The sequence below is a fragment of the Stigmatopora argus genome, chromosome 18 (assembly GCF_051989625.1).
Source record: "Stigmatopora argus isolate UIUO_Sarg chromosome 18, RoL_Sarg_1.0, whole genome shotgun sequence".
NCBI classification, from domain to species: Eukaryota; Metazoa; Chordata; class Actinopteri; order Syngnathiformes; family Syngnathidae; genus Stigmatopora; species Stigmatopora argus.
Genome location: NC_135404.1, coordinates 1,664,312 through 1,689,185, shown reverse-complemented (window position 1 = coordinate 1,689,185; position 24,874 = coordinate 1,664,312). Strand labels below are relative to the sequence as shown.

The 24,874-nt window shown below is 42.9% G+C and overlaps 1 protein-coding gene across 2 annotated transcripts in view; it reads left to right on the top strand.

Moving 5' to 3' along the window:
- Window positions 1-24,874, top strand: part of myo15b (myosin XVB) — a 184,074-nt gene that overhangs the window by 141,014 nt on the left and 18,186 nt on the right. The window contains exons 37-40 of one of the 2 annotated variants that reach the window (XM_077625197.1): window positions 1,166-1,314; window positions 17,875-18,005; window positions 22,440-22,573; window positions 22,654-22,787. In XM_077625197.1, coding sequence (XP_077481323.1) covers window positions 1,166-1,314; window positions 17,875-18,005; window positions 22,440-22,573; window positions 22,654-22,787 — 548 coding nt within the window. The remainder of the gene's footprint in view (window positions 1-1,165; window positions 1,315-17,874; window positions 18,006-22,439; window positions 22,574-22,653; window positions 22,788-24,874) is intronic. The other variant, XM_077625198.1, reaches the window with a different exon arrangement.

Genomic DNA, 24,874 nt, shown 5'->3' with positions numbered 1-24,874 from the left:
CGCTACCGGCTGCCACTTGAGTGGCGCCATCTTGGTTGCAGTAGCAAAACAGATACAGATACAAGAAAAAGACGTTGTAGAGTTGGATAAAACTGGAACCACACACAGGAAGTCTTCCACAAGATGGGGAACTTCTGCAGACTGTGACCGAAGTTGAAAATATGCAGAGTCACTCTTCCAAGCTTATCCGCACCGTCCCTCAGTAGTCTGGAGCTGAACAATCAACAGTAGCAGAGTACAACGCCTCAACTCCGTTTCCGGCCTGGTAAGCGCCGACAGCTCTTCCATCTTATCTGGGAGGGATCTCACTTTCCTATTATAATAGATGGAATGGTTGGTCTGAAGCGTCGCTTCTTCACCGGGCAATTTTGTCCAGCTCCGGATTTCCAGCGGCATTGAGGTGTTGCTCCTTCTGCTGCGTATTGTTCAGAGCTAATCCCATGTGTATGACAATGTAGGCATGGCTGAATGGTTCCAAAAAAGAAATAGCAGAAAGAAGCTAGGCTAACAGAACAAAGAAAGTTGCAAAAACATTAAAGTAAAAAGTATAAAGTACAAAGTAAAGTAAAAAGGAATGTTTTAAGAAATATTAAAATGCAATAAAAAAAGATAGAGAGGCTGTAGAACACGAAAAACAAATAAGAGTGGACAGAGCTACTGCCACCGGTTGCCGCCTGATGGCGCCATCTTGGGGAAAAAATGTGGGCAGACCTGAACTCGCTTGCTCAAGGCACACCAGTGTACTACTGTGCCTCAAGGGTTGGGAAACACTGCATTAAAGGGAAGGGCAAGCAGAAGCAATTTGGATGCTTGAGTTTGGTGTCTATGTGAGTGGAATTAGCATGTGCATAGATTTAACAAGACATGTTTTCAAATCCTCCTGGCTATCGCTAGGGGGCATTGCGATGGACTGAAAACAATCTTCTTTCTTGAAAAAAAATGGATGACAGTCTGACAGGCATGTTTTTTGGTCTTCCTCAACTTTTACATTCATATCTATGACATCAGAATATTTATTTAAACCCTGTAGTCGTTATGTTACAATGAATTGACTTTTTGGAACTAATGTGTGCAGGTGAATGGTTTTTGAAGGGTTTTCTTCTTGGAATTAATAAAACTAGTACAAATGTCACTTTAATTAAGGAAATGGACCTTTTACTTTCAGATGGTATGGTGCGCCCTCTTCATTCAAATGAGTACCTGATGGATTTTTTGCTGGATGATGGCAGCATTTTCTTGTCCTTGAAAAGAGTGATGTGGCGAATCCCATTGTTTTTCACAAATGACTTATATGTGGATTTTCACTATCAACAGGTAAGTTAGAGTTTCTAGTGAATTAGGGTCGCGGGGGGTGCTGGAGCCAATCCCAGCTGTCTCCGGGGCCAGAGGCGGGGGACACCCTGAATCGGTGGTGAGCCGATCGCAAGGCACAAGGGAAGGGAAAACCGTGCACACACACCCATATTACCTCAATTTAGAGTCTCCAATCAGCCTACCATGCATGTTTTTTGAATGTGGGAGGAAACCGGAGTACCCGGAGGAAACCCACGCAGGCCCGGAGAACATGCAAACTCCACACAGATGTTCATGACCTGGATTTGAACCCACGACCCCAGAGCTGTGAGGCCAACGCGCTAACCACTCGTGCCACTGGGCTAATCAGTCGTTTTAATAGTTTTTGCAGCGGGATGCACTTACCATCTTTAGTCCATACTTCATTCTCACCTTTCACACCCCCTTTTGCTTTCCACACACTTCTCTCCTCAGGACTGGCGTCTTGTTGCCATTTTTTACCGCATCCAAGTCGATCTGTTCCTTACTGCTATCTCTTCGCTCACCACCATCTGTAGAGTTGGGAGATACCCTGCCACCTCTTCCACCGCATTTCCTCTCGCCACCAAATCATCCCCTTTAGCATGTCCTTTGCATTCAACCACTGCTACTGTTTTAGGGAGCATGAGAGCTTCCCTTAATGCAAGTATTTCTTGTTGGTGTTTTATCGGGGCCCCCATTGCGGTCAAGAAGTCATTTCATTGCCATTCGGCTAACGCTGTGTGGATTGCCATATGAGCATATGCCGAATCAGTGTATATGTTAGCTGTAGCGCCTTGAGCAATTGTGAGTGCTGTTTTAAGGGCCAGTATTTCAGCGCGCTGCGCTTATTGAACACCGTTTTTTGCAACTAAAGTGTTGAATGTCTCCCCAGTCCATTGGATTACTGAAAATCCTGATTGTAGGCCATCCTTGCCTTTGAAGCAACATCTGTCTGTAAACAAGACTACTTCCGGATGTTTTAGTGGTGTGTCGTATAGGACACTTCTAAGGGTATTTTCATGTATTACACATCTTGTACAACAATGTGGTTGTCCTTTTACAATGCCGTCGGCCATGTTAATGCCTTTTTGTGTGAACAAAATGTTGGGCTCTTTAGAACTGATTTAATTTTTCTTTGTCGTCCACCAGTCATTGTGAATGCTTGCCTTGTGACATACTGAGCTGTACTATGTGATGTTCGAATTGATGTAAAATAATATGTGACGTTTTTGGACAAGTGGCGCAAATGCTGATACAAAGGCCGCACATACTGGATGCCGTTGTTCATATTTTGAAAAAGAATAACAGAGACGCTTGACTCTTTTTCAGAAGCATCCAAATACAACATCAGGGAGTAGTCAGGAATGGCTGCTGTGGACCATTGCAGTGGATGGGAGAGATTCCGCATTCCTTGCTCATTTACTAGTGCACATTGTGGCTGCGTGAATTCTGTGAAATCTGGTACATGATGGCAAGAGTAATTGCACAAGCCGAGAAAGGCAAGCATTTGTTTGACGTTCAGCGGGCGTGGATGATGTAGAACATCATCTCTGTGAGAAGGGGACATGGCGGTCCCTTGGCGGGAGTTAAGGCATCCCAAGAATGAAAGGTGAGAGAGAAAGGTGTGCGTGGCCTGAATGCACACAGTCACCGAGGCAGCTGCCAGAAAAATGCCATCTACATATTGGATAAACAGCAGCCCATCGGTAAATTGAAGAGGGGCAAGCAATTGTTTGAGGTAAAGATTGAAAAGTCCAGGAGAAAGGACGAAACCCTGAGGCAATCGAGTGTAAGATTAACGCTCTCCTTTCCATGTGAAAGGAAAATATTTCCTCATGTCAGGATGAAGAGGAATGCAAAACAAAGCATTTGCCAAGTCAATGCAAGTAAAATGGGTATGGAAGGGAGAAATTTGGGAGAGGGCAAAGTGAGGATTGGGACAGGTAAAGTGGGAGTGGAAACAGCCGTATTGATGGCACAGAGGTCATGAGCCATTCGAAACTTGCCAGTATTTCGTTTTCCTACTGGCAAGATAGGAGTGTTTCACTCTGATTGAGGGATTTTACACAACACACCTGTTTTCAAAAGCCTGTCGATGGTGTTTGAAATGCCACTGACACCTGATTGTTTTAGTGGCTATTGAATCACGGTACACGGTCGATTGGTCGCCGGTCTTTTGGTCACCGATCTTTTGGTCGCCGGTCTTTTGGTCACCCGGAAGGTAAGTGATAGTTAACATTTAAATCGTTGCTCAAATTCCCTAAATACAAACTGTGAATTACTATTTAGTCATACTTAATGCCCTAGTAATTATTAGGCTACAGAAAAGCTCCAAATTTCTCGGACTTTTATTGTTTTTTGTTGGAGAACTTGTTAAGACCCTGACTGACGTAGCTTCTTAAAGGGACAACGCATGTACATACAAACTCTTATACACTCACACGTCGGCTCAGTGAAACTGCTCATGGCCATTGTTGGCTTTTATTGATGCGTAGATCGTGTTGTTTTACCTTGTTTTGTCGCCAGTCTTTTGGTCGCCCGTTGTCGCGGTCGGGGCGACCAAAAGACCGCGACCAAAAGACCGCGACCAAAAGACCGGCGACCAATCGACCACGCACGTTGAGGCACATATACGGGATCGGAGGTCATGTGAAAAGTGACGGGGGCAACGTTACACAAGCCCACGTCTGTAGGATTAACGGAACAAATTGTGTCCAGCAGGTCAGCGGAAACCATTGGGGCCATGTCGCTGTCCATTGTTTCGCGACCATGGTGTCTGTCCAACAGTCGATACTCCAAAACGGAGCATGGTTTGACTTTTTCAGATTGGACCCAATAAGCATGATGAGATGGAGAATAAAACAAGGATTAAGTTATGGTAGGCTTCCAATCCTTAGACATCATGCATTCTCGTACAAAGGGCTTTACCTGAGTGAGAAGGAGATATCATCATGGAAACATGTGGATGAGATGGTGACATGGTGGGATCCGGCGGGTTATACATAATGTTCATTTTTAATAGTAGGCCATCCTTTTAATTTTAATTGTTCATCAAACAAATGTGCATTGAAAGCCACTCCGGGCTTCCCAATAAATAAATGGCCACGATGTATTTGCCAAGTGTGTCCTTCAATTGTTTGGAACGAATCCGTATAGACCTCCTTACCTTGCCTATTATAGTAGAGCGTGCAATGCAAGCAGTCATAAACCAAGTCATAGGTACGTAGGTATCATATCCACGGCAGCCACAAAGTCCAGCAGTGGTCGGCTTGTTTCTAGCCATCGGAGTCGGTGTCAATGCAAGCCCAGGAGATGTCAGCAGAGATTGGAGCAGTTGCTTGTTGGTGCCTTGCAGGAGAGTCTTGGAGAAGTTGTGGAAGTTGGAACTCAGGACGATAATAGGGACTGCAAAAGAACGAGTGTGCATCTGGAAAGTGCAGAAATAATCCATCCGGGCTGCATTTGATGACAGGACACATCTTGATAAGAAGGTCCCAGACCATCAAGTAAACAGGGCACTTCAGAGCATAGATGAAGGAATGAGTGAGAGTCTGTTAGTAACACTTAGTGGCTACCGGGGAAGTTAAGGGCAGTATGACCTCTTCACCCATAAATCCTAGTAGTTGTACTCCATCAGTTGAAAGGGAACATCCGGTTGGCAGGGTTGTTACCGTGGAATATCTTGCTCCGGTGTCGGCCATCAATGGCAAAACAGTTCCCTCTAGTGGCAAACTGAGTACAGGATCCTGCAGCCCATAGTTACAGTATTCAGGGCATCGTAATTGTTGTGAGTACTGACCCTGGGGAGGGGTTTACTGCACATAGTGTCCAGCAGAGGGAGGTAAAAATTGTTCATTAGGTGGCTGCCATGGTTGGCCACCAGTGGACGCCATTATGAGAAGCAGGAGGAAGAGTCATGGGTGGGCCTTGAGGAGGCGTTAGCTGGCATTGCTCGCCACGGCCCCGTCCCCCATCCTGGCTTCGTTTCCTCCCCCTGTTAGTCCAGTATTGAGGGCGTTGCCAAAAATTGGGTTTCCAAGATGGTGGCGTGCAGGGGTGCAGCGGTTCTTTGCTCCCCAGTTTGGTGTTTTGTTTTCTCAGTCTTATCGTTATTTAATTAAACAACCGCACAGAGCACCGCTTCCGAGTATCTTCTTGACCAAAGCCAGATCCATCACCCACAAAATGGACGATTTGGAACTTCAGCTTGCTACCAACAGCTTTCTCAGGAACTGCAAGGTTATTCCTTTCACGGAAACGTGGCTACATCCGCGAATCCCCGATGCTGCGGTCTCGTTAGCGAGCCGCACGCTATACCGGCAGGACCGAACCACAGACTACGTAAAGAGCGAGGGGGGGGGGGGGGGGGGTTTATTGTGTGTACATACACAATGATTGGATTTGGATCATTAACACTCACTGATTTAGAGCTCTTGGCAGTTCTGTGCAGGTCCTTCTATCTACCTAGGGAGCTAACAGTAGTTATTGTAATGGCTGTTTAGATCTCACCGGATGCTAACGTTTGCACGGCACCTAGCCTCCTGCTTGCGACTGTAAACAAACAGCAGCTTGACCAATGAATCGTTGTTTTTACATGATGTGCCCTAAACCCACCGCGTGGGTGATTGTTCGTAAAGTCAGACTCCTTTCCACGTCATTTACAAACGTCATTTTCGGAAGAATTTCCATCAGCGAGTTTCCCGGTGCTCTCCGAAGCTAACGATAGTCATTGCAATGGCTGTTTAAATCCCACAGGATGCTAACGTTAGCATGGCACCTAGCCTCCTGCTTGCGACTGTAAACAAACAGCAGCTTGACCACCCCGATGGAATCCTTATTGTTGCCGGTGACTTCAACAAAGCATGTTTAAAGACTGTTCTGCCTAAGTTTATCCAGGACGTGAAGTGACACACCAGAGGAGATAAAACTCTAGACCATATGTATTCTAACATCAAACATGCTTATAGAGCCACACCCCTCCCTCACCTTGCTGGATCCGACCATTTCTGCCTGTCCCCCACCCCCTCATACACCCCACTCCGGAGGCTAACAAGACCACAAATAAAGACAATAAAAACATGGCCTGAAGACACCCTTTCTCAACAGCAGGACTGTTTTCCCCGCACCATTTGGGAACTTTTTGAACACCACAACCTCCAGGACTACACCGACACTGTACTTTCTTACACCAAAAACTGTACAGACATTGTCACTGTTAATAAACATATCCGGGTTTTTCCTTACCAAAAACCCTGGATGACCAGTGATACACTGGCACTCATTAAATGCCGTAACAACGCCTTCAGGTCAGGGGATAAGTTACAATACAGCGCTGCCAGAGCAGACCTGAAGAGATGCATTAAAAAGGCCAAGGCAGCATATACAAGGAAAGTTGAGGAGCACTTCACAGAAAATAACCCAAAGAAGATGTAGCAGGGATTATGACACATTACCAATTACAATGACAATAATGATGTGTCTCACTAGCAGAGGAACTGAATCGCTTCCTTGCCCGCTTTGAGGCTGACAAATCGGATTCAGTCTCAACACATCCACCACCTTGCAGCAGTACACTGAAGCTTCAGGAACATGAAGTGAGACAGATACTGCGGACTGTGAACACCTGGAAAGCTGCTGGCCCTGACGGAGCACCGGGAAAGGTGCTCAAAGCCTGTGCTGACCAGCTGACTGGGGTTTTTACAAAGATTTTCAATTGTTCCCTGCAACAATCCATCATCCCCTCCTGCCTGAAATCTACCACCATTATCCCTGTCCCTAAAAAGCCAACCATTGACAGCCTGAATGATTACAGGCCTGTTGCACTTACGCCTGTGATCATGAAGTGCTTTGAAAAGTTGGTCGCCTGCCACATCAGGGATACAATCCCTCCCTCAGCTGACCCTCACCAGTTTGCCTATAGAGCAAACAGGTCCACTGAGGGCGCCATCGCCGTAGCCCTACACACAGCACTGAGCCACCTGGAGCACCAGGGGAACTATGTGAGGATGCTTTTCATTGACTAAAGCTCAGCCTTCAACAGTATAATACCGGACATTCTGGCTAACAAACTCTCCCACCTTGGACTATTGTCTTCCAGCTGCTGCTTGATTAAGTACTTCTTAACCAACCGACCACAAACTGTTAGACTTGGTCCCCACCTTTCTTCCTCCATTACACTGAGCACTGGCTCCCCTCAAGGTTGTGTACTGAGTCCTCTTCTATACTCCCTGACCCCGACCCACCACTCTAACTCCATCAAATTTGCCGATGACACCACTGTGGTCGGACTCATCTCGGTACACGGTCTTTTTTGTCGCCGGTCTTTTGGTCGCCTGATCGGCTACTGCCATCTACTGTCAATTTATTAAATAGCAGATGGTGTTTTTATTGAAGCAGTCCAATGAACCTTTATTCTCTCTGGGAGATCTTGCAATGTTGAAATACTTTAGATTAGATGGTCATTTTATCAAACAAATAAAAGTATTAGTATACTTTTAGTTAGACAGTATTTAGATCTTTTCAACAGTATTTAGACTCTAAATACTGTTGAAACGATCTAAATATCTAATGTCAAAATATCAATAAGAGCACTCATTTAACACATCGGCTGCTGCCATCGACTGTCATAGGCGTCCAATGAACCTTCATACTCTCTGGGAGAAATAAGAGCACTCATTTAACACATCAGCTGCTGCCATCGACTGTCATTTTAGCTCCAGTATTTGTATTTCATCACCAAGTGCTGACTTTACCGCATTTTAGTGCATTTTTGGCACTTTTGCGAATGGTCGCATATCGTCGCATTTGGTCGCGCCGACGTTTATCGCTATCTTTCCCCCGGGAAAATCATCCCCAGAGCCTGGTAGTCATGTCTGATAAGCTCCGGCATTTGTATTTCATCAATAAGTGCGTATTTTACCCCGTTTTAGTGAAATTTAGGCCCTTTCGCAAATGGTCGTCGCATTTGGTCGCACCGAGGTTTATAGCTGTCTTTCCCCCGGGAAAATCACCCCCAATTAATGTCTGAAAAGCTCCAGTATTTGTATTTAATCATTAAATGCTGTTTTAAAAACTATTACTCCGCTTTTGGAACACTTTTCTGGGCATTTTTAACCATTTTTCTACCTTAAGAGAGATTCTCCCAGAGAGAATGAAGGTTCATTGGATGCCTATGTCAGTCAATGGCAGCAGCCAATGTTTTAAATGAGTGCTTATTGATATTTTGATGTTTGATAAAAATGACCATCTAATCTAAAGTATTTCAACATTGCAAGTTCTCCCAGAGAGAATGAAGGTTCATTGGACGCCTATGACAGTCAATGGCAGCAGCCGATGTGTTAAATGAGTGCTCTTATTGATATTTTGATGTTTGATAAAAATGACCATCTAATCTAAACTATTTCAACATTGCAAGTTCTCCCAGAGAGAATGAAGGTTCATTGGACGCCTATGTCAGTCAATGGCAGCAGCCGATGTGCTAAATGAGTGCTCTTATTGATATTTTGATGTTTGATAAAAATGACCATCTAATCTAAAGTATTTCAACATTGCAAGTTCTCCCAGAGAGAATGAAGGTTCATTGGACGCCTATGACAGTCAATGGCAGCAGCCGATGTGTTAAATTAGTGCTCTTATTGCTATTTTGATGTTTGATAAAAATGACCATCTAATCTAAACTATTTCAAAATTGCAAGTTCTCCCAGAGAGAATGAAGGTTCATTGGACGCCTATGTCAGTCAATGGCAGCAGCCGATGTGTTAAATGAGTGCTCTTATTGATATTTTGATGTTTGATAAAAAATGACCATCTAATCTAAAGTATTTCAACATTGCAAGTTCTCCCAGAGAGAATGAAGGTTCATTGGACGCCTATGACAGTCAATGGCAGCAGCCGATGTGTTAAATGAGTGCTCTTATTGATATTTTGATATTAGATATTTAGATCGTTTCAACAGTATTTGGATCGTTTCAACAGTATTTAGGGTCTAAATACTGTTGAAACGATCTAAATACTGTCTAACTAAAAGTATACCAATACTTTTATTTGTTTGATAAAATGACCATCTAATCTAAAGTATTTCAACATTGCAAGATCTCCCAGAGAGAATGAAGGTTCATTGGACTGCTTCAATAAAAACACCATCTGTTATTTAATAAATTGACAGTAGATGGCAGTAGCCGATCAGGCGACCAAAAGACCGGCGACAAAAAAGACCGGCGACAAAAAAGACCGGCGACCCAAAAGACGACGACCAAACTTCCGGGCGACCTAAAGACCGCGACCAAAAGACCGGTGACCAAAAGACCGGCGACCAATCGACCGCACACGCTCATCTCAGGGGGATGAGTCTGTCTACAGAGATGAGGTCAACAAACTGTCTTCGTGGTATTTGGTGAACAATCTCACACTAAACGCCACGAAAACTAAAGAAATTATCCTGGACTTTAGCAAACGCAACACAGATCTGGCCCCACTCCTCATAAATGGAGTATGCGTAGACAGGGTCCAGTCCTTCAAATTCCTTGGTATCCACGTCACTGACAAGCTTTCCTGGTCTACCAACACCACGGCAGTGGTGAGGAAGGCCCAGAAGCGACTCCATTTCCTGAGGGTACTCAAGAGGAACAACTTGGACACTAAGCTTCTGGTAACCTTCTATAGAGCCATTGTGGAGAGCATATTGCATTACAGTGTGGTACGATGGAAGCACGGCAGCAGAGCCATGCAGAGAGTGATCAACACCGCCCAGAAGAAGGCCCATTATCCCACAGGTGTAGCAGGCTCCTCTCTCTCTGTTGGTTGGTTGCCAACTGCCTTGTTGCATTCTGGGCGGACCCTGTACCATGACATTCCCAGACTGCTGCATGCTACCCTCAGCCGCCATAACAGACTCGGGAGAAGCTACATCATTATTCTTTGGCTTTTGAAATCCTCGTATTTGCAACATAATCAATTGGGTCTCATTTTTTCATTTTTTGCGTCATTCTGTTTGCCATGTTTTTGAAGATAAAACTTCAAATGACTCAGCCAACATTCATGCGAGGTCTGGATTTTTCTCCAGTGCCTGACCTATGGTTTTGTGTACTCCACGCAAAACGGAGGAACGAAAGAATTGAGAATACTGCGGCGTGTCAGTGGGCTGGTTCCTAGTTTGACGGGCAAATTCAGTCTGAGCACGTTCAATGAAGTCCACTGGATTCTCGTCAGTCGTCTGAGAAAATGACAAGTCGGACAGAAGTGAACATTGAACACTGCCTTCCGGCGAGGCAAACGCCAACACACTTTTCAGTGCCTTTGCCAATGCATCGGCCATATCCAATGATGTGCCGGGTCTTTCATTTTCCAGTCTGTTTCCTGCTCAACTTCTTCAGAAAATTGTTTTTCTAACTTGCCTCGAATCTGGTTTTCGAACGACTCCATTTTTGCAGCATTTCATTTCTTTCAAATGTTGCAATTTCAATATGTTGCGCAAGGTTTATCTTGAATTCTTCAATGTGTCTGAGAGCTTGCGGAAAATCTGGATTATGGTTGCTCTTTTCTACCAGGCGGTCAAACAATACCTGCATGTCTTCTATTGCTACATTCTCACCTGAAGCCAACACCGCTGCTATTTCATCGGCAGGTCTAAACGGTACTTTCCTTATCATAGCTCTGCCCTTGGCCGCGCCGTTCCAAACGGTATTTCCCTTATTATATCGCTGTCTTAGGCCACGCCGTTCTAAACGGTATTTCGACAGATTTACTATTTTAACATCTGACTCCAAACTGACATTTCATTTCAAAGCCTCCTTATAAATTTATAAATTTACAGTGAACCTTACCACAGCCACCAAAGCTCAGAGCAAAATCAAATTTAAAAAATTTAATCTCATTTTACCTTATCAATTGTGGCGCCACGATTTCACCTAAGAGCTCAGTGCGTATGGAAAGGATGTCACTTCCGCCTTTCAGCGGATCACCAAATGTTGAGTGAAAGTCCGTTGATGGTTCACTCGCGTGTTCGTCCAAATAGTCCAAGAGGTAAATAATGGAAACAGAGGCAGAAATGTGTCAACAACTCGTCGAGTTTAATAAACATAGCGTTATGTGACCGTCAATGTGATACAAACAATAGCTTCTATCTCATTGAGGGTCCCGAGTGTTGGAAGACAGAACCTTTATATTGGGGAGGAGGATTGGGGTGTATCTTCATGATGACTCAGCCCCACAGCCAGCTGGGAGCCGCTGACGCTGTGGTTATCGGTTGTTTTGCTGATAATGATGCAAGCTAGAGAGAGTACTGCACACCGCGTTCCTTCTTTAACTGAACTTTCTTATGCATGTTTGTGGAATGTGGGAGGAAACCGGAGTACCCGGAGGAAACCCACGCAGGCCCGGGGAGAACATGCAAACTCCACACAGGTGGACGTGACCTGGATTTGAACCCAGGAACACAGAGCTGTGAGGCCGACGTGCTAACCACTCGCTCCACTGTGCCGCCTCCCCCTAATATACAGGCTGTATATGCATATACAGTAATAACTTTACTTACAAAATTAATAAGTTCCAGAAGTGGTTTTGTAACTAGTAGGTTTGTTCGTAGAGATGCATTTTACATGTAAATTCTCTCATTCATTCCACAGTCCTCTATATACATTTTTATCGAATAAAATATGGGTACGCATCTTTTTGGGTCACCCGGTACTACCAACTAAACACTTAAAAATTATCAGTGTACAAATGTTGTATGAAAGATGTGAGAAACACAAAAAATAGGTAAACAAAAAAAAGATAAGGAAATTGTTTATAAAAATGAATAACAAACATGGGCAAAAACTTTTTCTATTGTTGTTGAAGGGCAAGTGAGGGGGTCGAGGCAAACATTTGGCAACTAACAAAACATACAAACACATGCATGTAAACACACAAATTAACAACAAGGATACAGGAACTGTATTTATGCTTCAGGGGATGTTTGATTTTTGAGGGGGGGTTGTATTTCGTAACTTGAATTTCTAGTTGGCCCCTGAGTCAGTACTAAATTGAGCCAATTTGCATAGCAGTGTACGAATAAACCTAATGGTGCTCTCTCCTTAACTTTAGCCTGCACCCCATTTAATCCATAAGACATGACCGCTGCACCGACATAACACTGTACCACAACTTTACCCAGACATTCATTTTCCACCAAAAATTGAATGATAAGACCTGCAATGTCATTGGCTCGCTTCTCACTTGTAACATTTTCAAATCTGACGAATCAGTCCTTGACACCTTTGGCCATTGGGCGTACCAGGCAATGCCTGGTAAGCCGACACACAATTTGCAGCCAACAAAACAATTAAATGTTATGTAAATACATTGAAATAATATTTTTAGACCATGGCCCACGACAGTATTAGAGGCACTTTATGTGGCCTATTGGTTGTTAGTCGAAAAAAATATACTCCACTCACTCCACTATTCCCCACTCAAAAGAGACGGAAATTAATGCTCTACTGTTCAAAAAATAAAACGAGTGGAACACTGCGTAAAGGATGTCATAAGAAGGCGTTGTTCTCTTTTGACCTCGTATCTACAACACAGCGTTCTTTTTTTCTGTTCTGGAGGGTTTTTGGAAGACAGTCGAAGACACAACAGACACAGATTGAGGTTCTCAGGGTCGTTTCTCACAAACCAGCAAGGCTTTGTTGCTAAAGCGACAACTTATCAATATCTAACTCCTGTTTAGAGCGTTAGAGTGTTAATTTAAATATTGGTGGGTGTCTTTCTGTTTAAAAGGAACTTCAAAATATGGAGTTTTTTTCCTATGGCTAGCTAGTCTGTTAATTACTGTATTTTCACGACTATAAGGCGCACATAAAAGTCTGAAATATTTTTCCAAAATAGACAGGGCGCCTTATAATCCAGTGCGCTTTATAGATGGACCAATACTAAAATTGTTATCACGATAAAATAAAATAAATCCGTCGATAGGACAACTATGGCAAGCAGCCCACGACTCTACTATTTTCCCGTAGGGAAATAACTGGAGCCACACACAGGAAGTCCACAAGTTGCGGACCTTCTTCAGACTGAGACTGAAGTTAAATATGCAGAATCACTCTTTCCCTCAGTAGTCTGGAGGTGATCATCTTCCTTGCCTAGAACCTCCTACTAAGCTTTCCTATCACCTGATCAGAAGCAGCGGAGAGGCCGGTGGGGGGCTCCAAAGCACACTAGCGCACAACTCTGTCGTTGCAGCCCACCAAGCACCGACAGCTCCTCCAACTGACCGGGGAGAGTTCTCACGCTCCCATAACAATGATGGCATGCTCGGTCTGTAGCGTCGCCTCTTCTCCCGGAACTATCGCCCACTGCTCACAGCTGATCCTGCGTGCACGATAGCGGAGGCACAGCTGAACGGCTCCAAAGATGTCTAGGACTAGCACAAAGAAACCAAGCCACTGACAGGTGGGATCGAGTCGCAAATGTCGCAAAACAATAAAGCAAAGTATATGGGAAAGCATTAAGAAATATTAAATTGCAATTAAAAAAAGATAGAAAGGAGCAAAAACACAAAAGGAGCAAGAGCGGACTGAGATACCGCTCCCGGCTGCCATTTGAGCGGCGCCATCTTGATTGCAGTAGCAAGAACGGAGACAGACACAAGAGAAAGACATTGTAGAGTTAGATAAGTTTGGAACCACACACAGGAAGTCAAGGTGGGGACCTTCTGCAGACTGAGACCAAGGTTGAAAATATGTAGAGTCACTCTTCCAAGTTTATCCGCACAGTTCCTCAGTAGTCTGGAGATGAAGATTCAACAGTAACAGAGTACAACACTCCTGATACTCCGTTTCCGGCCTGGTAAGCGCCTACAGCTCTTCCATCTTATTGGGGAGGGATCTCAGTTTCCCCATAATAATAAATGGAATGATTGGTCTGAAGCGTCGCTTCTTCTCCCACCACTTTTGTCCAGCTCTGGATTTCCAGCGGCATCGAGGTGTTGTTCTTTCTGCTGCGTATTGTTCATAGCTAATCCCATGTGTGTGACAGCGGAGGCATGGCTGATTGGTTCCAAAAAAGAACTAGCAGAAAGATCTCAAGCTAATAGAACAAATAATGTTGTAAAAACATTAAAGTAAAAAGTATAGTAAAGTAAGAAGGAATGTGTTAAGAAATATTAAAGTGTAATAAAAAAAAAGATAGAAAGGCGGTAAAACACAAATAATTAATAAGAGCTACGGCCACTGGCTACCGCCTAGCGGCGCCATCTTGAAAACAAAAATAAATAAAAATTGTGATCACAATGTTATTCATCTAGCAGCCAGGCTTTAAGATGATTGGCAAAGAGGTTCAGAGATTGGAGTTCACGTATGGTATTGAGTTTCAGGTATATGAGGCAGGAGCAGAGAAGGTGGTTTGACTAAATGCACTCTTTCTGAAGGGAACTAACTACACAGTCTCCTCAAGAACCAGCTCTTGTTGATCTGTTGGATTTTTTTTTATTCTTCCAGTGTAGGAGAAGCTTTGTGATGGAACATTTTCTAAAGCAACATGGCATCAGCATATTTAACAATAGTATTGTCCAATTTCTGGCGTTTGTATTTTTTCAATATCTGACAGTGATGGTAATTTTCTGGTTTTCTGTCTAATACTTTCAGAGCTTACTTATAAACAATATATTGTACTGTAATTATTTTCTGTATAAACATTTAATTTGTTGTTCAAAAATTCTTTTTTCAAACTTGAGTCTTGAAAAAGAGGGGGTCATCTTATAATCAGGGCCATCTTATATTCAGGCCAATACAGTATTGATTTATGTGGAGCACAGGTCAAACAATCCCTTCAAAAAAGTTTTGGGTTCAGAAAAAAAATTAACCCAAAATTTGTATGGTGGCCCTGCACACAGACCACGATTCACCTTGTTGAGACTTCCCATGACTCAATATAGCACCCTACCCAGGAAAGCTTTTCTAAACATTTTGTTTTCTCTCAGTGGTACCAAAATCCCCAATTCGCACAGCAGCTCATTTGTTCGTCCGCGCCTTGAGTTTCAAATTTGAACTTTGCCGCTGCATTTTCATTGAAATTTCATTTGATAAAAAAGTTCTGCCTTAATTTGTCGCTGCCATCCCCAAAAAGGGCTCCTGGAATATTGAATAAAAATTGACTCCAAATTCCCAAATCTTTTCCACCTTGATATCTGATCGATTATATCTCGGTGGGGCGGCCCGGCGGAGGAGTGCTTAGCGCGTCGGCCTCACAGTGGGGGACCTGGGTTCAAATCCAGGTCAGTCCACTTCTGTGGAGTTTGCATGTTCTCCAGGGCCATGTCCAGTTTCCACCCACATTCGAAAGACGTGCATGGTAGGCTGATTGGAGTCTGAATTTCCCCTAGGTATGGGTGTGAGCGTGAATGGTTGTTTGTCTCGTTGTGCCCCGCGATCGGCTGGCCACCGATTCAGGGTGTCCCCCGCTTCTGGCCCGAAGTCTGCTGGGGTAGGCTCCAGCACCCCCTGCGACCCTAGTGAGGATTTAAACGCTTCAGAAAATGAGATGAGATATCTCGGTGGCCAGTCAATCAAAAACACATTCCAATCAGCTATTTAACAGCTTTGACTCAAGTCCTTTTTTACACAAAACACGGTCTTTGTGCGACTGGGGTCTTGTCTCCTATCTTTTTACAACACAGATCCTTTAGCCTGAGAAGTTTTAGAACCACGGCATCAGCGCCAGCCACTCACACACACACCCTATTGCCAATCAAATGGAAAGAACTCTTACCTCTTTTACAGCCGTTGATTTCGCAATATGGTGTCCGCCTGAGCAGCCAGCCTTCAACGCCTTCGCCTTCGGCTCCCGTTTCCCGTTTCCAATTATTGAATTTCGAACAGAGTGCACGCTTGGACAGCAGTGAGACAGGAACAAAGACCCACTTTATTGAACATCTCAGCATGTTTAAAGCAGTACAGTGAAGGACATCCGACGCCCTTCCCAATCGCATCTGACGTCTGAGCACAGTATAGTGAGACCGTGAAGGACAAAATTTCAAAGGGATCTGATTATATTCACTGGCAGAGAGGGGGTGGCTGTAGTGATTTTTCAACCCATCAGAAGGCCTGCACTGACACCCCAATTGGCTCCTTACCACCCTCTCTTAAACAAATGGGGGAAGGCATTTTGAGCCAGGATGGTGGTAGCCTGGGCGGGAGACATGTTCCCGATTGTTTTACCAGGAGACGTGATACCTCAACCGCTCATGCCGTGCGTGACAATCTCAACCCACTTCCACCTAAACCTGCAGTGAGTGGCTTTCCGTACTGTACAAACAAACCAGAGGAAAGTAAGCTCAAAGCATAGGAAATTCATCCTAATTTGGTCAGCCAATTCATCCAATTCAAACTCTTACCACCTGGAGAGCCCCAAACAGCAAATGTCTTCAAATTCCTATTACATGTAATGCAGCAAGTCATTATTATACAGAAAAACCAGTGACCTGCATGTCCTTTTGACCATATTGATAACACAATAACAAATTACATTCATACATCCATTCGCCTTTTGTATTGCTAACAAAGTACATAACATTTAAAATTTTGACAAATAATGTTTGGTCACTTTAATAAAATTAGTGTGTTTATAAATTTGAATTTTATTAATACACCATTAAACAGAAAATCAAAATTATCTTACTTATTGCACCATTATATTTTGTGAAAATCGAAAGACCTAGTCACAATTTGGAATACTAACTGGTATTATGTTTTCATCATTACTTCCTTGTTAGGCTATTTTTGTTTTTTTCTTTTCTACTGAAGTAATTGAACAAATTAACTAATCATACACAAATCAAAACTGTCCTCCCATTATTGTATAGTGTTGAAGATGCTATTTTTTCTGTGTACTGCAATAAACAGCATGGGTGCTTTCCTCCATATGCAAATTAAAAATAAATGTAGAAGTGTTGACAAAATCAAAATGAACACAGGTAAAGTTCTGGTAAAGTTCCAAAATAAAAAGAAAAAATATATCAAAAGGAGGTCGCTTTCAACACTAATGAGAGTTGTGAAAAAAATTCAAACAAAACAACTTTAATACTTGGAAACCTGTCATTATAGACTATTAACTTGAAAAGTGTGGCAAACATGATCTAAAAAGAAAAAAATGGCTTAATATTTGTGGCTAAACTGTTCCTTAGAAACATTTACTCATTTATAAAACATTTGCAATACCCCATAGAATAGCATCTAATTGGAACAGTCCGCTCATTAAACCTGAACAGAAAGCATTTCAAATAGTAGCCTTTTAATCCAAATGTCCAACATTACCACTTTCTAGTATAGTTAAGTCTAATTAGCATATTAAATACAATTCACAAAAAAATAATTTGTTGGCTGTGCAAACCGAGCAACAATACACTTTGATCAGTGGGCGCGGAAACCAATGAGCCAGAGACTTGTAAGTTAATAAATTTATAACAGTATTCAGCGCGAGTTATTCTCCGAGAATCAACAACGGCTCAAACAATGACGGATTGTCAATAACGGTGCACAAGTGATGCTTTAAAAAACTTTGGATCTTCTCTGTGCTCTGTAGCTGAAGGAGGATTATTTGAATGGCCTGCTCCAACTCACTGCTGCTGCAAATGGGCCTTCATCTGTCCACCGGATCGCAGAGCTGTCCGTCCTTCAACATCTGTCCAAGGGACTGAAAATGCAGCTCTCACTGTGAGTGTTCCATTTACTCTGTTTAGTGGTACAACCACAATGCCCTCCATGATTTTCATCAATCTTCCCATTTTCTCATCTTTTAACCTTTTTATCTGTCATTCACCACTATTTTAACATTCATGATTGATGAGAATTGATCATAAAAAGAGCTCAACATTCTGATTCCGACACAAAAAACATGATGGTTTAGAAGGAAAGTTATTATGCATTGTTGCACAAGAAGACCACGATGAGACTCATTTTAAAGAAGGGGAGATTACTGCCGCTGTCAAATTGCTTCATTAGTTTTGGCGAGAATTTAGGAGTTTAATTGTTTTGTTAACTGATCATCTGAGAAGGTCTCAAGAAGAAACAGTACTTTTATGCCGTAATATGGTAATGCAGTAAAATTACTCTTACTTAGTTGATTGAGCTTCAGTTTGATTTATTTAATAAGGGACAGCACATATTAATGCACATATTTGTATTCATGTTAATGAACATATATATGTAAACATGTAAGATTGGGCTAATTTCCATCTTTCGTCCCTTGTGTAGGTTGAAGATAAACGATGACACATACAAGACACACACACACACACACACACGTAGCACAGTTTTAGATAGCGTTGTGATCGCAGTTTTTTTGTCTAACAGCCAGGTTTTAAAATGTGTGGCGAAGAGGTTCAGAGGTGGGAGTTCATGTATGTTAATTGGTATTGAGTTCCAGGTAGGGCAGCACGGCGGGTCAGTGGTTAGCGCGTCGGCCTCACAGTGGGTTCAAATTCAGGTCGGTCCACCTATGTAGAATTTGCATGTTCGCGTGGGTTTTCTCCGGGTACTCCGGTTTCCTTCCACATTCCAAAGACGTGCATGGTCGGCTGATTGGACACTCTAAATTGCCCCTAGGTATGAGTGCGAGCGTCAATGGTTGTTTGTCTCCTTGTGCACTGCGATCGGCTGGCCACCAGTTCAGGCTGTCCACCACCTCTGGCCCGAAGTCAGCTGGGGTAGGCTCCAGCACCCCCGCGACCCTAGTGAAGATAAAAGCGGTTCAGAAAATAAGATGAGAGTTCCAAGTAAGTGCTGCACGGACAGAGATGGTGCTTTGGCTGAATGCTCTCTTTTTGACGAGAACTACACAGTCACCTCTAGAGCCAGCCATCGTTGATGTATTTGAGTTTTTTCGTACAAAATCTTGCAGTGGAGGAGGAGCATTGTGTTGGAAGATTTTGTAAACTAAGGTGGCATCTGCAGAGAGTGGTGGTGCGTTTTTGGCTTGGGATGATTACAATAGTCTAAGGCAGGGGTCCCCAAACTTTTTCCTGTGAGGGCCACATAACTTTTCCCTTCTCTGATGGGGGGCCGGTGTCAGTTTGTAACAGAAAAAGTGTGACGATCGTAAAGGAGCTTAAATTTTTTATTGTTTTCCAGAAAGCCACACATAACCAAATAACCCTTTCCAGGTTCTTTACAGAAAAAAAGTCAGGAAACAAATAATAACACTATTAATGAAATAAATAATAACTAAATAACCCTCTCTGAGTTCTTCACAGAAAAAAACTGGAAATAAATAACACTATTTATGAAATAAATAATAACTAAATAACTCTCTCTGGGTTCTTCATAGAAAAAAAAAAGCCATGGAACATTAACTTTCTGTTGTGCCATGCACAATCTTCTCCCTTTGCTCTGAAGTTTATGCACGACACCACAACCGTCATTACAGAATCCCACGTCAACATTTTGCAGCACAGTGCTTGGTGGTGAATTCGGCAGTAGACTCGTAGCGGGGCGGTGAGACCCCTTTTTTCCAACTCCCGGTTCATGCGTCCCATTATTAGACCGCGAGTTTTGGCCACCATGCTAGGAGCCCCGTCAGTCGTGATGCTAGCTAGCTTTGACCAGTCCAGGTCCAACTTCTCCATGGTTTGGCACACTTTGTCAAAAATATCCTCTCCCGTTGTAGTCCCTTTGAGACTTTGGAGGGCTGCCAGATCCTCGCAAATCTCAAAGTTTGCGCTAACTCCACGAATAAAAATGAGCAGTTGCGCTGTGTCTTGCACGTCCGTGCTTTCATCCAGTGCTAATGAAAAAAAAGTCAAATTCTTTCGTCTTCTGCTGCAGCTGGGCATATACAGACGCTCCCCTACTTACAAACGAGTTAGGTTCCGAGCGATTGTTCATAAGTTGAATTTGTTTGTAAGTTGATTCAGTGCTATATTTTGTATTATAATTTATGTTTAAGGCCTATATAAGTATATTGAAGCCTATATAAGTATATTGAAGCCTATATAAGTATATTGAAGGTTTATATAAGTGCATTTGTATGTTTAAGGCTTGTATAAGTAACACGCATTGGTTTGTACTGAAAAAAACATTTAATAAAATGGAGAGAATATGTACAGTACTGTATAGAGAGAGAGAGAGAGATTTATGTATTAGAAACTGGCCGAAAGAAGCGATCTAACGACGATTGCAGTTTTCTTCTTTTTTTCATCATAAATGATGCGGTAGCACTGAATGGCATCATTCAATTGATTTGCAAACTTTGTGCAACGTTCAATATTTGGGTCCTGCTGCTCGATCTTTCTGTTTATAAATGGTACTGACGGTCGAACGATTCAAGTTGTATGCCCGTGAAACGCTCGCCACTCTCACGTGCATCAAGCTTCGTTATTATTGCCACTCGTTTCAAATGAAATGGCTTGCCTCTTCCTTGCAACTCCCTCAATAGAAGCCTTTCGCTTTTTACCAACCTTATTCAATAACGGATGCACGGGATATTTAATGATACAAATGAAAAAGGTTCTTTGCGCACTGGAGATACGTTCACGCACTTCCGCATTGCAACGAAGAAGGTAGATGCTGGGTGAGCTGAGCCCTCACAGCGCCAGGCGTATTAGCGGCGGAAAGAAGCACTACTCGGAAAAAAATACAAAATCGAAATTACGAACATTTTTCGACATAAACGCAATTTGCAGACATGTTCGTATGTACCGTTGTTCGTAAGTCGTATGTTCGTAAGTAGGGGAGCGTCTGTACATTACTCCTGATTTCTTCAACGCGTCTGGTCATTGTACTCACCGACAGACTTATGGCATTAAATGCATCTTTCTTCTCGGGACACACCTCCTCCGCAACAGTATCCATACATTTCTTAACAAACTCTCTGTCAGTGAAAGGCTTACCGCTGCTTGCTATCAATTTAGCAACCCGAAAGCTGGCCCAAACAGATGCCTGGTTCTGCTGAGATAGTAGTCCACTTTTTCGCTTTGAGAGTTTGTCTGCTCGTATTTGGCCTTGCAATCTATTGTACTTGTCTTTGTGACGGGATTCATAGTGTCGGCAAAGATTGTATTCTTTGAATACCGCCACCGTCTCTTGACAAATGAGACAAACAGCCTTTTCTTTGCATTGAACAAAAAAAATAATCGTTTGTCCACTCCAGGTTAAATACCCTGCATTCTGAATCAATTTTTCTCTTACCTAACTTTTTCGCCATTATTCCGTTCTCAAACAGGTTGCACCATTTTTATATGCTTGAATAGTCCGCGATGGTTCCAGGGCTCCGCCCTCACCTGCGATCGTCCAGATGTCTCGGTAACACTGCTCTTGCATGCAACGGTGGACGTGCCCGCATGCATCAAAGGGAAACACTCTCCCCGCGCGTGTCACCAAAGAAGCAATGCGAAGCCCCGCTTCACTGGGATGATTTGTGGGCTCAGCAGGGGTGCAATGAACCAAACACAAGATTAAAACGTCCCAGTCTTCAAGGCCAAATAGGAAAAAAAATCCGATAGCGTCTCTGGTATTGTTCAGAGGGCCGGTCCAAATGTGCCGGCGGGCCGTATCCGGCCCGCGGGCCGTAGTTTGGTGACCCCTGGTCTAAAGGGATCTTGTAATGATTTATCTTTTTCCTATAAAATTTCCAATATATATGTCTCATTTTACTTTTACTTATAGACTTTAACTTGGTCGGCTGGCTAGCCGCTCATTGCATTTGATAAATCCAGTCTCCCACAAAATGCGGATTGCTTTTTACCTCACACACACGTGAGTCAGTATTAGTTTTTTTTTCACTTTCAAAATTCTCAAATTCTCTTCACAATGTTCACATAGGCGGCCCGGTGGGGCGAGTGGTTAGCGTGTCGGCCTCACAGCTCTGGGGTCCTGGGTTCAAATCCAAGTCACGTCCACCTGTGTGGGGTTTGCATGTTCTCCCCAGGCCTGCATGGGTTTCCTCCAGGTGCTCCGGTTTCCTCCCACATTCCAAAAACATGCATGGAAGGCTGATTGGACACTCTAAATTGCCTCTAGGTATGGGCGTGAGTGTGCATGGTTGTCCATCTCCTTGTGACCTGGGATCAGCTGGCATTTGTGAAAAAAAGTTGATAAAGAAACACTTTGCTACATGTACTTGACTGAAGTTTTCTTTTTTTCCACTGTCAGGTCCAAAATCAAGGAATACTTGCCTGCTCAGGAGGGGAACAACACTAATATTGAAGAGACACATTCTTTATTTTTGAGAAAGATCGCTTCCATGGAATCTCTTAGCCCATTTGATGCAAAAATACAATTCATTGGTTAGTATGATGGTTCTCCTTAGACTCATAACTTTGAATAATTTAAAATAACATTGATAGTCTCATTCATTATCATGCAGAGTTTCTGAGTGGTGAACATCTGTTTGGCTCCAACAACTACTTGGCCCAGAAAGTTAGCAGAAATGGATGTCCTTCCCCCTGCATTATCAGTGTCAATCATGATGGACTGCTATTTAGTCACCCTAAAACACAGGTACAATTGTTAATAATTTATTTGCAGTCTGAGCTGCACTGTTTTGTCAAGACTCAATGTCCAAAAATTACTTTGGACGGCTTTCTGAAATGCAAATCCCTTCAACATTATGCAATTTACGTAATGTGTACAAGACAAAGGGATGACACTAAACTTCAGTGGGGAGAAACTGTAATTGTGAAAACGGTTATTAACCTCCTATGACCTGGCGTCCACATTTGTGGACATCACATTTTTGGTTGTCACAAGACTACGATGTTAAATTTTGGACTATAAGGGCCTGGCATCCACTTATGATATGGGCATCATTTTTCTCAGAAACTACATCATGTAAAAAGATAATTCTTTGTTTTTACACTCATCAGGTCCCAATTAGCCGAAATGTCAAAGAGAAAATAAAAATGCATGCCTTGCAAGAGTTTGGGTTTCAGGAAGTTAATACAAGGGTTAGAGATTAAAAAAAGGGACACGTGGTGCGTGCAATATTATTCATGCCCTTTACTTTTAGTGCAGCATACTAACTCCACAAGTTCAGTGAGGATCTCTGAATGATAGAATGCTGACTGATGATGATAAGTAGATCCACCTGTGTATTCATGTCTCCGTATAAGTATGTGTTCGTAATGCGGTCTGTGAACACCAGGAAGGCTGCTGGCCCCGACTGAGTACCTGGGAAGGTGCTCAAAGCCTGTGCTGACCAGCTGGCTGGAGTTTTCACAAAAATGTTCAATTGTTCCCTGCAACCAATGTTCCCTCTAAGGTGCGCGCATGTGCAATTGTGCACTCCTCTTGTGTTGTACGCACACAACAAACATGCAGCGCACAAAATCCAACCAGAATTGTAAACAAAATAAACACATTACAATTTTTCTGTGCCATTTTGCAACGCAACTTAGAGAGTGGCAGCCTGTCACTGATAAACGACAACCAATGATATCATGCGATTCACGTCACGTGTTTACTTCCGCAGCAAGAGTAAATGTTAACAACATTGATTGTCTGCGTTAGTTACGCACAGTGGCGGTCCGTGAATTTTCTAGTGACGCCTTCAGCTATCGGAATCAATCCAACCCTCAAAAACTATTTTATGGCTATAAAACCTCTACTGCAGCTACAGCTGCGACACAAAAAATCATCAATAGTAACCTCATACAATTGAAATATTATTTAGGAATACAGACGCTCCCCTACTTACGAACAAGTTACGTTCCGAGCGATTGTTCGTAAGGTTAATTTGTTTGTAAGTTGCTTCAGTGCTATATTTTGTATTATAATTTATGTTTAAGGCCTATATAAGTATATTGAAGGTTTATATAAGTATCTTTAAGGCTTGTATAAGTAACACAGTATGTACATGTACGTAATAAGATAAATAAAATGAAGTTTAACTTACTTTTGGAAGATGTACTCGATGCTTAAGGAGATGATGGAGGAGGAGGGGGAGGAAGAGGAGGATTTTATATCATGAGAGGGTCTTCGTCGTCGCTGGAATGGGCTTCAAAAGTTACTTCCTCCTCCGTAATTTCAATATAGGAAGAAGTTGCAACATTCAATATTTGGGTCTTGCTGCTCGAAGAGTGCGATGAGTTTCGTCTCGAATTTCTTCATGGGGACAGGCGTTTCTTCCTCCTCCTCCATTGCGGAGCCTCCTCCCTCTCACAGCGCCAAGTGTCGGTATTAGCGGCGGAAAGAAGCACTACTCGGAAAAAGGCGCGCAATACAAAATCTAACTTACAAACTTACAGCATCTCTCTCCGAACATTTTTCGACATATGCCATATTCGCAGACATGTTCGTATGTACCGTTGTTCGCAACTCGAATGTTCGTAAGTAGGGGAGCGTGTGTATAGCCATATTTTACTCACCTAAAATCCTTTTTAACTGTACACAATATCCATCCTCCTTTCTTTCCTCCTTTTCTATTGCCATCGAAGCTAATGCTGAAAGTCGAGCCTGTCCTGTCGTATTTCTGGGATACGTTTTTATTCGATTTAGTGCTGAAAATATTCATTCCCGGTTGTGACAGGCTTGCTTGCTTTGGAGTTGTCCGACCTTTTTTAATGATGTCCAGCTTTTTTTTTTTAAAG